General features: G+C 36.8%; 1 protein-coding gene across 2 annotated transcripts in view; it reads right to left on the bottom strand.

The window, feature by feature from the left end:
* The window catches only part of GRK4 (G protein-coupled receptor kinase 4), a 40,954-nt gene that overhangs the window by 20,815 nt on the left and 6,469 nt on the right, over positions 1-13,670 (bottom strand). For both annotated transcript variants that reach the window (XR_001411263.1, XM_014936033.1), the window contains exons 2-7: positions 9,317-9,403; positions 8,505-8,617; positions 4,493-4,570; positions 3,278-3,378; positions 1,842-1,934; positions 492-555 (exon numbers count right to left, since the gene is read on the bottom strand). Coding sequence is in view for 1 of the 2 variants with exons in the window: in XM_014936033.1 (XP_014791519.1) it covers positions 492-555; positions 1,842-1,934; positions 3,278-3,378; positions 4,493-4,570; positions 8,505-8,617; positions 9,317-9,403 (536 nt within the window). In the remaining variant the exon portion in view is untranslated. The remainder of the gene's footprint in view (positions 1-491; positions 556-1,841; positions 1,935-3,277; positions 3,379-4,492; positions 4,571-8,504; positions 8,618-9,316; positions 9,404-13,670) is intronic.

The raw sequence follows: 13,670 nt of genomic DNA on the forward strand, positions 1-13,670 counted from the left end.
ATATGTCTAGGCAAGCAGGACAGAGGACAAACACCCATGCTGCAACCAAGCTGAAGAAAGATAATGATAATTTAGTAACCCTCTCCCCCTTCAATATAGGGCTCTGTTTAAAGCATGCAGGGGGAAAAAAACCCCACTAATGAATTATAAACAGAATTAACAAAAGCTATAGATTTTCCTACCAGGCTAATGAATATTCTACATAACAGTTATGTAGAAACTACATTCTCATTGACAAATAAGATTTCTAAAGAGAAGTAACTGCTGCTGGTCAGTGAAAGTTTTCTCCAACTTTGCGCATGACCTACATTACTGGAACTAATGCATTAAAAGAAAACAGTTTGGATTGACAACAGTCTGCCAGGTGATGAGTCAAATGTAGATTGTTAGAGCCAAGAGTTTAAAAGCTGCCCCTCCTCTGTATTAAACTTTTTCCTTTTTTTTTTTTTTTCCTCAAGGATTGCCTCACAGAAAGATACTTCTGTACTCACCTCTCCAAATCCGCCTTTGCCTAGTACTCGGTAATGCCTAAATGTGTGTTTGGTTACTGGTTGCCTGATCAAGAAAAATAAAGTTACTACAACAGGAATTACAAGAGTTACTAATCCCTTTCCCACCCCGAGGTCTGTCTTCATTTTCTCCTTCCTGTTCCATGACATCTTACTGAACAACAGTTGCCTTGACCTCATGAAGACAGCCTTATAATAAGCAGAACTTCAGATGAAAGGAGGTCTCTTGATTAGAAACACTGGCTCCCTCATGTGGTCATCAGACATTCACAATAGCAGGAAGAAAAGCTAATCAATTAGGCCCCGTGCTGTTTACAGTTAGAGCCTTATCTGTTCTCATCAACCGTCAATTTATCACCTCCAGTTGTCTCCCTCAGTTGCCATATGCTGGCGTAGAGGCTGCATTTCAAGGAGATCGTGCTCACAACGCCGCATTTAAAAAGTAAACCATTTCTGATTTTGCTTTGCTGTTCCGGTTTTTCAAAGAAAGAGTTGTGGTAGGCAACAGGAGTCCACCAACTGAATTGTTAAGGTACTGATGTAGTGGAAGAGGAACAGATAACAGGAGGCAATAAAGGTGCCAGCCATTCTATGCTAAAACACTCCTAAAAGAGCATTGACTGTTGATGCAGCTTTGTTCTCAGGACAAAGGTTCATTGGTAACTTCCCCAGTTCTCTACCTGGCTTTTGCTACTAATTCTGTCAAATAAAGACACTGGAAAATTGGAATTTACCATAAAATTAATAGTAAAGCCCTTAACCTTTGAATATGTAATCACGACACCCAGCAGTGCTGAATTAATTAGAATCAGCTGGTACCAATTTCAGCCTTCTGAAAAAGTGTGGACACTCATTTGGTACTGATTTAAAAGCCCAAACCAAATTCTGATATATACAAATCTTGCAGTCTTGTAATTACTAGGTCTGTGTCTGTACCACCCTGAAAAACTGATTAGTTACCCAATGGGTTATAAAACTAGATTAATCTGTTTATTAATCACTAATTAGACCAAGTTTGAAAATAAAGGATGATAGCATTTCCAAGAAAGACCGGTATGCCACTGCACCCTTGACAGCCAAACTTATATCTATATGATATATGAAATTTGCATTTACCTAATGCAAATTTACCACTTAAAGACTCCTGGACTTCCACTGGAGTACTGGTTCTCTCACTGTCCCATCAACACTATCCTTTACATCTTGTCTTTCAGATCATAATTTCTCTGACAAGCAGTTTCATTCATTAGGGCTTTACAACATTTCTAGCATAATAAGTAGAACTGGCCACAAAGTAAAGCAAAATTATAATGCAAACATAAATAAACTTACTTTTCCAGCCATTTCCACTGTAAAAAACGGGAAAAATACACACTTTCTTGGTAAGCTTCAAAAGGGCTTCTGCTTAGGTATTCATGGACAATTCTATCAAAAGGAAAATAAAATCAATCTTATACTGAAAAAACTGATGAAGGAGGAGATGCTATCCATCTATTAAAATATACTTAAATGTATCAATGAAGCACTAGGCAGGAAAACATTGTCACTGCACTCTACAACAATTTTAATCTGGGCGTCTCACAAAGTGACTGCCTGTCACAGAAAACTGTTCCTGTCAAAACACCAGTGAATGCCAAACTACTGTTACTTACAGTAACTACAAAGTTTGACCTCTGCATACTCATTAAGTGTCTTCAGTCCCACCTAAACATCAGCCTCTCAATAGCTATGCAATGCATGTGTGACTCCACAAATTTGACCTCAGAGATATTTACAGGAAAATATCTAGAAGTTTTCACAGATTCTTTGGAGACCAGTAAGTAAAATTTTATAGTAGGATTTGAAATTGAAATACTAAATGCCGTATCCAACCTGAACACCAGGTACTGTATCATTCCCCATATACTAAACAAACCCAGGTCAGGGTTGGGGGGAAGGAAAACAAGCCAGTCAAACTGTATTCAGATATTAACTGGACAGTGGAAAGGGGATGACCTACATGGCAGATCCTCCGTTTGAGACATGTTTTACTAGGTGTTCTCACACATCCCTTTCAATCTTATAATCTCAGGTTGTTATAAAGTATGCTTATTTTTGTTGCTGGGGAGATGACCCAAGCAGTGACAAAACGTGTTGTAATCCTTCAGACATGATCAAGCATGCCTTGAAGAACCAGTAATATTAGAAACAAAGACTTTAGAAAGACATGCAACACTGGTAAACATGAACCATCCCTCCTAGGAAAGCCTTCTCTGCTGCTGCTGTGTGAAATATCACTTCATGATTTCAGAACAAAACCAAGTTGTATTTGTTTATGTTAACTATCACAATCAATCCTCTAACCAGCTATCTCAATGGAACGTAACTGTTGGCCTCACTTCAACCCGTTATCAAAAAATATAAATTGTGTAACATTGTTCGGAAACCTTTCAAGCTCCAGCTTATAACTTTGTATTTTTCTAATTACCTTCCTCATGGAAAAAAGAAGTCACTCAAAAGGTAAGAATATAATAAAGAGAAATACCATTCTAACTTAAACAATTTTATGCAAAAATAGCATTGAAGAAAAAGCTCTGAAAAAAATCAAACATCTACAATTACTTCTGAAGGAAACCTAGTCCTTCAATAAATCTGTTCCAAATTTCTTACCTACACTAATTTCAGAGACCAAATACTCTCGGGTGTAATAACTTAATTTTCATTTCTCTCAGAAACACATGAATTTCCCTTGTGATACTCAAACTTAGCACTATGCATTTTTAACTTACCTAGTACAGTCCATAAAAAGATCCTTAGAAGGGTTCTTTTCCAGTCTCGCTTTACATTCATTTACTGTTTCCTGAGGTATTTCTGGCAAGTGTGCTGCAGACTTGACATCATTAAAAAAAAAGGAAGGGCAACAATGAAGGAAATTTTGTAAATCATTAGGACAAGTAAAAGTTCTATATTCAAAGTGAAATGAAATCTGCTAATATAGGAAAAGGAAAGGAATGGCTTGGCTAAAAAGAAAACCAAGAAAGTCTGATTCAGGCAACATTTTTTTTGTTCCCTATTACAGAAAAATGCATTGAAAGCTATTACAGTTATTTACTATTTCAGTATCTGGGGAAACAAACTTGCAGTAAGTCCAACTTCTTTTTCTTTCCATAGGCCTACCACTACAAAAGCAAGTTATCTATTTGGTTTGGCAGGATGGAAGGAAGATGAAACACACAAAACACACGATTTGGGAAACTATTTCAAACCAGCCCAAAGAAATATCTTTTTTTTTTTTTTTTTCTTCAAAAACTGGATGTGACTTATGGTAGTTCCAAAGAAATTGTTAAAAGAGATGTGGCAAACTTGGACCCTATCTGCTTTTAAGGCATCTGGAAGACCTTCATTTGAAGTAAAGTCTTCTCAAGTTGACCAAAGTAAGAGGAGGAGCAGCATCTATTCATAGAAAGCAAACATCTAATTATATATCCACAGAAAAGCTCCTATCAGATACCAAAGAACAGACTCTTAAAAATAAATCAGTGAGATCTAATATATGCCAAAGATCACCTATTAATGATTGCCATGCAAAATACAGAGAAACGGAATGCCCTAGAACGAAGCAAAAAAAGGAAGCCCGAGAATTTAAAGAATTCCTCACTCGTATCTTCAGATAGAAAACTCTGAGTTAATTTGTTAACAAGTTTCTTTAGATGCTAAATGAGTTTGTTTAAAAAAATATATCTTCACTTGAGAACAATATTTTAATTAGAAAATATAGGAGAATAAATCATAAATAAGTCAAAAGCAGAAATCAGTCAAGGTTTGTGCTCAAGCTGATAGGAGTTTCGCAATCTTAGAAGGTAGCCTACCTTTCAGAAAGACAAAAAAATGGGACTAAAGTAGTTTAAAGTCTATTTACTGAAAACAACACAACAACTTAGATCTCTGTTTGCCTCACATTTACAAAACACTTGAGACAACATTTTTCAATATAATATATTTACCCCATTAGTGAAGTATGTCTCTAGAACTTTCAGGCCACAGTCTATACGCTTTTCATCTGAAGATACCTCATATTCTGCCTGGGGGAATAGATTTGAAAGTTAAATTATGTTCAGAACTATTTGGCACTACAGTCTTTTACACAATGCTAGGTAAATTTTATGATAAATACCACAATGCTCCTAATACAAAAGGAACTGGAAGGGTCTCATTGCTTAAAATCTATTTTAATATTTTAGGCTACATAGTGTAACATGTATCAAGAACAATCTTAATGAAAAAAGCACATGGAATTTAACTGTTGGAAAAGATACGAAAACTAATGATTAGTCTAAGTGCAATTACAGAAACTACATCCTAGAGGCTAAAGTAGATCAATTACAATGAAATAGTATTTACTTAATATTGCAGGACAGAATGATCCAAATCGGAAATAATTAAATAAGAGTACAATAATCAGCCTTTTCTTCACTGTATTATTTTTATTTCTTCATATATTTTTCTTTACTACAGTCTTGAGTAAAACCAGGATAAAACTACTACTTTCTACAAGGTCATGTTAACTGGAAATAAGTGAGGTCTAAACCAAATCCTACTTCATTCTTTGAGAAAATAAAACCAAGTAGATACAAAGTTTCATGAAATTTTTTCACTTAGTAATACACAGTACTTTAATATAGAAAAAGACCACTGTGCAATATGGCACATTTAACAGATAAACAACTGGCAGCTTAATGAAGCTCTGGATGTAGCTACTTAAGGAAAAAAACAAACCATCAAACCAGTATTGAAAACCACCAAGGACTACTTACTAATAACAATTTTAAGGTATAATCTAGAAGCAGACATCAGAACTTAGAACATTTAAAGATAACACAGAATCTGGGGAAAGATTAGTTAGAAAAGAGCAGATCTCAAACAGCAAGCTATATTAGCTTTCTATGCTGGGCCAACTCAATCAAAGCTTATTTCATATCTCAGAATGTAAACGCATGCACCTAGGAACAAAGAGAACCAACCACACACACACAATACTGGAAAGAACAGAATCCCTGAATTCCAGTTCTGCAATCAATCGCACTAACCCACACTGAGTCACTACTAAGTCATCAGCATCTTTTTAGCTGAAACATTATGGTATCAACCACTTCAGCACAGTACTCAAATCCATAAACAACTGCAAGCCATTGTTTTTGCTACTTTAATTCCACAACAATCAGCCTAATGGTAAGGAATTCTTCTGCAACTACCAAACAACCTAAGCGGGTTAGAAAAGTTAATCAACCACAGCAGTGCACTTACCACCTTTAACATTTTCAATTATGCCTAAGTAGTCATTAATTTAATACAGACAGTTAGGAATACTATTTTAAGCAGATACTGTAATTTAAAAGGAAGTTTAAGAGACAGCCTTGTCAACTAATTTCTGTTACTCACAGCACTTAAGAGGGAAGTTTGAGCTGTCACCCATTCCTTTTCATACTTGAGTAACCTTGTCCCCAGCTAGTGAAATGAGTCATTAGATGATTGGATAACTGTAATTCCTCACTTTAATTTCTGACATTTTTACTCTATTATTTCACAACTCTTCTTTCTATAAAGCCAAGCTGACTCCAGACTTTACAGTCACACCTTCTCAAGAGCTAAAGCTTACTAGTCTGAGTACTCAGTAGAGGTAGACAGCAGAGCATTATACTACCTTAATTTTGCCATTTTCGCCTCCTGAAATCACATTGCTCCAAATAAGAGAGCCGGAAAACTCTTCTAATTAAGATTCAAGACTCTTAAGACCGTGGTATTTTATGCCAGAAATTTTATTTTCAGAAAGTCTAACTCTGCAATTTATTTAAAATAATAAAAAAATATTAAAACTTGGTCAAACCTGGGGTAAAAACCCGACAACCTCAGCATTTTCCCTTCACGTTACTGCCTTACACACAAAACCAACAAAAACCCCCTCAACCCTGCTCCCAACCTGAAAAAAGCTTGAACAAGCTTGCTGAAGCCCCGTCCAGAAAAGGGAATCATGCCTAAGGTTTTTCCTCTCCTTAGGGCTGCCCAAGATTTGTTACTCCTTATCTAAGCGTTGAAGGATTAAAAATGCATATAGAGGTTGTAACCATGAAGGGTACATCCACAGTTGTCAGTGGTCTGCCCATTGTGCAATGCTTGTTAAAGGCTCTAGTTTACATCCACTTCAGGATACTTAATTCCACTGTTCTGGATTTCCATTCAATCCATTCTATGTTTCCAAACTATCAAATTGGTCTCCGGAACTTGGTGCTAGAACAGCTCCTAAGAGTCACAAAAGTATGGTGAAACGCACCTGGAGAGTAAGCCTAATTGCACAAAGATTCATTAATAAATATAAGGCAATTCTACTTATTTGACGCTAAAGTTCCTTTTTGCTGATTGAGTGTCTCAGTTTATACGCCCGTTAGGGAAACCAAGACACGGTGAAGCGTGGGGCACAGCAATAATCCCATGTACTTCCTTATACCCTGCACCTTTCAGAGCCATCGTGCATTCTGAGCCTGTATTTTGGGACACATAAGCAGCAGCACTACCCTCCTCTTATCTTCTTTGGTCATTTGTTCCCTGAATATAAGAACACAAAGAACACGAACAAGTGGGATGAGGAAAACTGTTCTTTTGGCAGCAATCTCAGTTTAAGGCTATATCTTACTCCACAAGGGACAAAAAATAAAAAGCTCTGAGTTATTATTCTCTCCTAAGGACTGCTGTGTGCCTGCCTACTCTTCTCACTACTTTCTCCCTCCCCATGAGGGCTTTGTTTGAGAATTTTTTACAAAACACAGCTATGGGCACACTTCCTTCCTCCCCTCATTCTTTAGCATTAAGATACCAAGATGCAAATGTATCAAGAAAAAACACTTCCTTTTCCTTGCTCTCTGGTTTCTCTCCTTCCATAGATGGTTCCCTAAATTTCCATCTCCATTTTTTTTTTTAATTAGCACATTCCGTCCAGCCTAGGGCTTCCATGCAAGTTGCAACAATTTCAAGTATATGTTTACAACATTTTCAAGTCTGAGTACCATAAGTAATATTCATTGTACGCACATCCTTTTAGGCTCAAGAAGTCAAGCACCATGTTTTTCTAAACTTATTTCTCTCATTCCCATCATGCCCATTTTTGTAGCTCTCACCATACCACGATGGCAGAGATTTCATAGCAAATATTAAACATCTTTAAGTAACAGAGTCAGAGCTCTTAGACATTTGTCATCAAAAGTTACAGCTTTACAGTTGGCAAGGAGTAAATCTCTCTGTATTTTATAATATATGTAGCACTAGTGCACAGATGTGTTAAGAGAAAATTAATATTTTATAAAATTGTTGTGTGTTAACCCTTAGCTTAGTCAGCTAAGCCCCACACTGCTGCCTGTTCACTCCCCCCAACAATAATGAGAAGGACTGCAGTGAGTAAGCTTATGGGTTCAGATAAAAACAGTTCAACAGATTAAACAAAGCTGCACGTACAAGCAAAGCAAAATAAGGAATTAATATGCTTCTTCCCATGCAGGCAGATGTTTAGCCATTTACAGGAAAGCAGGGCTTCATCATCATGTGTAATGGCTACTTGGCAAGACAAACACCGTAACTCTAACTTCCTCCCTCCCTCCTCCTTTCCTCCAGCTTTTATTGCTGAGCACAGCCTCATGCAGCATGGAATATCCCTTTGGTCAGGTGGGGTCAGCTGTCCTCACTGTGTCCCCTCTCAACTTCTTGTGCACCCCCAGCCTCCTCACCAGGGGGGCAGCACGAGAGACACAGAAGGCCTTGATGCTGTGTAATCACTGTTCAGCAATAACTGAAACATCCGTGATATGAACACTGTTTTGGTCGAAAATCCAAAACATAGCACAGCATGAGCTACAACGAAGAAAATTCACTCTATCTCAGCTAAAACCAGTACAAAAATCAAACTTTTTACAAACACAAATTTATAAGCTATTGCCTATGGATATTCATCTCCGACTTTAAACTGCTTACCACTGCATCCAGAAATTCAATGCATCTTTTCAAATCTGGTCTGGAATCACAGAACTGTCTGAAGAGAAGTCTTCCTATTGGCTGTTTGTCACAAAGCTGGTTATAGTCTCTTTCTGAGAAAGAAATAATAAGTAAATAACTTTATTTAATTTTATCTTTGTCATAGCATGGTCCTTACTCCTATTTGAGGATAGGTCAGAAAAGCATGATCCTTACTCCTATTTGAGGATAGGTCAGAAAAATATCTCTACATTGTGAAGATTTTACATTAGCATATTCAGCAAATATATCAAAATCATGCAATGATCCCAAATAGTAGTGAAACACTCACTTCCTGCCACATTTGCCTCTTATAGACTATCACATTTATTAAAAACACATTAAATTATATGCTTAAGTTTCACCTAGGTTGTGGGGTGGAAAGCAACAGTACTGTGAAATAGCAACCCCAAAGTGAACAAGATTGTTTGGAAGGAAGGAATACAAGATAACAGAAAAGGTTAAAAAATTATTACAAAACTTTAAGAAAAAAAAAGAGAAATATATTACCATGTCATTCAAATTGCAACATGATTCCTTTTTCTAATTCATGGCTTTGTAAACTTATCCTTTAGGAGCAGCCTCCTTCAACAAACAAGGAGGTGTGATACAGCTTTTATCTGCTCATAAATTCACCATCACATAAAAAGTCTAACAGCTTTTTTGGCTAATTAGCATACAGAAGCAAGACAGAATCCTTGCAGTTAACACCACCAAACTTTTACCCCTCCTTCTCAAGAACAGTCAGACAGACCATTCTACAGGACACCTACCGATTGAGCATCTAATACCTTCACAATGACTAACAGGTGGCAACTTCAGCATCTCTCTCCATTTTTTACTACGCCCACTCCGTTTGCCTGGAAGAAAAATATGAGTAATGTAAAACACAATACAATGTCAGGGGAAAAAAAAATTAAACATAACATTAACACCATAAAATTAGCTACCTTCTGCACAGATCTGTCAGACCACTTTTCATGCCCAGAAACAAATCTATCTACAGGGATAATCAAACTAATAATAAATTTGATATAGAAGAACCAGGTAACAAAATCCACAGAACAAAGTTCTTCAACACATTTTTGGATAATCGAGTTGTACATAAATATTCTCTTTTTAAGGGCAGTAATAGTAATAAGAGTAGACCCCACAAACAAATAAGTGGGCATTGCTCAAATACACACCATTTATTCTAGACTAGAGGAAGATACAGGATAGCAGAAAGAACTTAGCTGTTGTAGAAGTCAGATCTTTTCAATGCTTCAGATTTCACAGCACTAGTATTAAACTGATTTTTAAAAATACTACAATATTTTTGAGAAACAATGGAATAAATACACCAGTGCTCCATTTTCTATGTTAAAATTTGAATTTTAGCACATTACTTTGACCTGAAGAAGCCAATTCCATTTACAAAAGATAGGCATACTTATCAAAAAGCAGAGAGATACGTACAGGAATACATATATATATATTTAATTGCAAAACATGTCAGCGGAAGAGTTAATTTATGTGCTGCAAAATATTTTAAACAAAGATTTTACAAAGTGATATGGCCAGATGCATTTCCACATGACAGAACAGTAGCAAAACTGCACAGAAACTTTCGAACTGTACCAAAGCAGTACCTACAGTTAACCACAATGGGAGAGAAAGGAAGGGAGTTACCCCATGTAACCTGAATAGAAACCAAGTAGCAAACAGTACTCAGGTCTTTCAGAATTAAATCGTTAGGGAGAAATGAACTAACACCTTCAGAATAATAAAATACGTATTTAAAAAAACCCCTCTTCAGTCAGATAGCTTCTTGAACAGTTCCACCACTGCAGTCAGAGCAGTTCCATCCTAGTGTCCCTTAGCTCATACCAAATTTACATGATCTTTGCTAACAGGAACATTGACGTCTCACTGTGCTGCTACAACAAAACATTCTCAACTCTAGTATCACTGGAAAGTAAACAAATAAGGAATAGAAAATCTTACAAAGCATGCCTTGCAGAGATTCTTTGAACTGATACCTACTCTCTACAAAACCTTCTTCTGCACTTTATTTCCTTATGTTGCTTTGCAAGTCATCTGCCTTCCAAAATATTTTAGAACACAAATATATCGAACCTATTCCCCCCTCTCATACTTCATGCACTACCAGAACTAATTATGAAGTTATAATTACCAGCATCATTCTAACAAACTCACACCTTTTTAACATAAAAAATATTTTGTTAAAATAAAGTTGGATATATATGCTTGAAGAAAATCAAACAACACAGAGCGAAGAGATGCATTCCTAACAGAATTGAACAGGAATAAAATCAAGAAATCCTGTAACACAACTATCCTGCACACATACACTGAATAGAAAAGGTCCGAGGATAGATTATTATGTGATCATTGCAAACAATGGACAGAAGCATCAACAACCTAGTTTTTAACCATGCAACTTAAAAATGCACTAAGGTCCACAGATGTTAAATTCTTCTGTTAGAAACTGCTCAGAAAGACTCATTTGCGCATGACACAGTACAATCAGTATTTATCAAGAATGATAAACTGACCCAAATTCATAACATAATGCTGTTCTGAAAAAGTAAAACTGAACTGTGATATACAGCAAATATATCATCTTCTGAAGCACAGTCCAAAACACACACACACACAAAAAAACCAACCACAAAATAAAAAAAGCTAAATAATAATAATAAAAAAAAAAGGGGATCACTGGTGCATTATACTTCAGGTCCAAAACAAGTGAGTCTGCTGCATTTCGCCCCAAATATTTGGCCAGTTACTTACGATGTGACCATTATGAACTTCATTTTACAAAAAGAGACCATATGCTAGAATGCAATTGAATTCACCATCCTATAGAAGTCAATAAAGACTACATATAATTTATTAATGATGCACAAGAATCAAGTGCTTAAGAGGCATCAACTAAATTAACATGCTCTCTCATTTCTCCAAACTGATTGCTCTTACTTTTACAGCAAATGCACAGAAAGAGTCTGTATATCCTAATAATGTAAAGAGAATGCATGACCTACAACATTTACAGATAAATTAGCCACTTCTGGTAAAATTTATGGGAGGAGTCCAATTTCTTTGTCATATTATTATCTAATTGCAAAATCTTTTTCCATTTCTGAGGCAGTTTAAAAGAAGTATCAAATCAAATTATAATAGTTGTGGTTTGTAAGTGTCTTAATATTGATTTCAGAGCTTCTATTCTGGATGTCATTCAAAAATACTTCAGCTAAAATTCTTCCAGAAAAACCAACAGCTTATTTTCCAACACAGCAGCATCAAAACCATTAGATTAATCTGCTTTATGGTTGACCTATGTAGTTCAGATGAAATACCACTTTTGCCCATTTCAGATGTAATTGCTGGCTTAGAACAATGTCCAACTTGAAGCAACCCATCTTTTACAAAGAGAAGGGTGGATGCAGAAATACACCATTACAGTGAGGGAACACTGCAGTTACATTTTCAGGTACACGAGAACCTTACCTTCTTCTCCTCCCCAAAAGTTTGAGTTAGAATTTCAGCATTTACCTTTTCTTCACATGTTTTTGCTTCTTAAAAAGACACATACTAAATTCAGTTTGGCCATTGCATTGTAATATGGTATGGGAAAGGTGTTTAGGTGTTTTCATTTTTCAACTTTTTTTCTTTAAACTTCGGAGAAACATTTCAAAAACTTACATAAGGCAAGGCGGTTGGCTTATTCACCAGTAAAAACACAACTAGTTGCAAAAAAATGAAACTGCTGTGGCAAAACACAGCAATCTGGTGTAGAAACAGATTTAGACAAATAAGAATGTTTTTCAAGTCATCAGGCAGGCTGCCCACAGCCACAGTGATCTTCCTTACAGACAGGATTTGCTGCATGGCTCTCATTTCACTGAGCACAACATTCACTGAACATTATTAGTCAGTCTTCCTTGAGATAGAAAACTTGGATTCTGTCCTTCCGAATGAAAATCATGAGAAGCACCCTACTATCTATGGCTAATAAATGTACACAGACTATATGGGGTGAAATGCTGTGGCTACTATGCTGACACAGAGATTATGACACCGGGTTGTTCAGAGACCTCCGTGCTTCAGCCTTCCTGCCTGTAAAGGGCAAGCAACGTATCGCTGCGGTCAAAAAGCACACAGCTATGCAGCACTAGGGGTGCACGATTGCTACATAATTCTTGCAAAATTGATTCCACAAACCAGATTGTCAGATACTAGCTGAGAAATTCATACTAGACCACACCCAGATAAGCTCTGAAAGTGTAAAACTGCAACAAGAAGATGGCCCGCAGCACGCCTTTAACTGTATAAATCAATCGGTTCAATGAAAAAATGCAACAGAATTGATACAGAAGCTCTGTATCATCTACGCTGAGGTCCATGAGAGCAATCTGGGTACATACACTGTCTTGCAATACATCTTTCCCACAGCAGAGAAAGTGGCAGGAGGGTTTCCCAACAGATTTTAAACTCGGATGAATTCACATCTTCTCCTACTTACAGTCACATTTTCCTTCAAACCGCTTGTGATAAGGATTAAAACCTTCCATGAAAAATCAAAACATTCCTGTTTCGTAGCCTTATGCTACAAAGACATTTGTAAACTCTGCCCACTAAAACAAATTTTGATGGCATGCCCTTACTGTGCAAGGTCCACCTTCAAGACAAAAAATACTGCAGAACTGATACCCCAGGTCTTCGGGTCAGAATGGTAACACGGAAGTACTACTAACTCCAGGCTAGGAGAGAGGTTCCCACATACCATTACTTGAGGAAGGCTGTCGTGAACCAGAGACAGCTCATACCACACTGCCTTGTGGGGTCTCTGCAACCTTCTCCACTGCGCAGGTCAGATGTATTTTTTGACATCTCAGTTCCTTGAAAGACAGTCCTAGTCACAACTTAACACTGAGGTTTAAGAAAGCGGCATCTCTTTTATACGCAGATATTTTTTTTCCCAGAAGTATGATGCATACAATCTGGCTGGCTCTCAGCAAGTTCACCAGAATCACCCAGCTGAAAATGCAGGTTTCAGCACGAGGTAGGCACCTAATTCTTCAGTGTTATAAAGGCCAAGGCACTTCTGAACACAAAACAGAA

The sequence above is a fragment of the Calidris pugnax genome, unplaced genomic scaffold (genome assembly GCF_001431845.1).
Source record: "Calidris pugnax isolate Ruff unplaced genomic scaffold, ASM143184v1 scaffold14, whole genome shotgun sequence".
Classification (NCBI taxonomy): domain Eukaryota; kingdom Metazoa; phylum Chordata; class Aves; order Charadriiformes; family Scolopacidae; genus Calidris; species Calidris pugnax.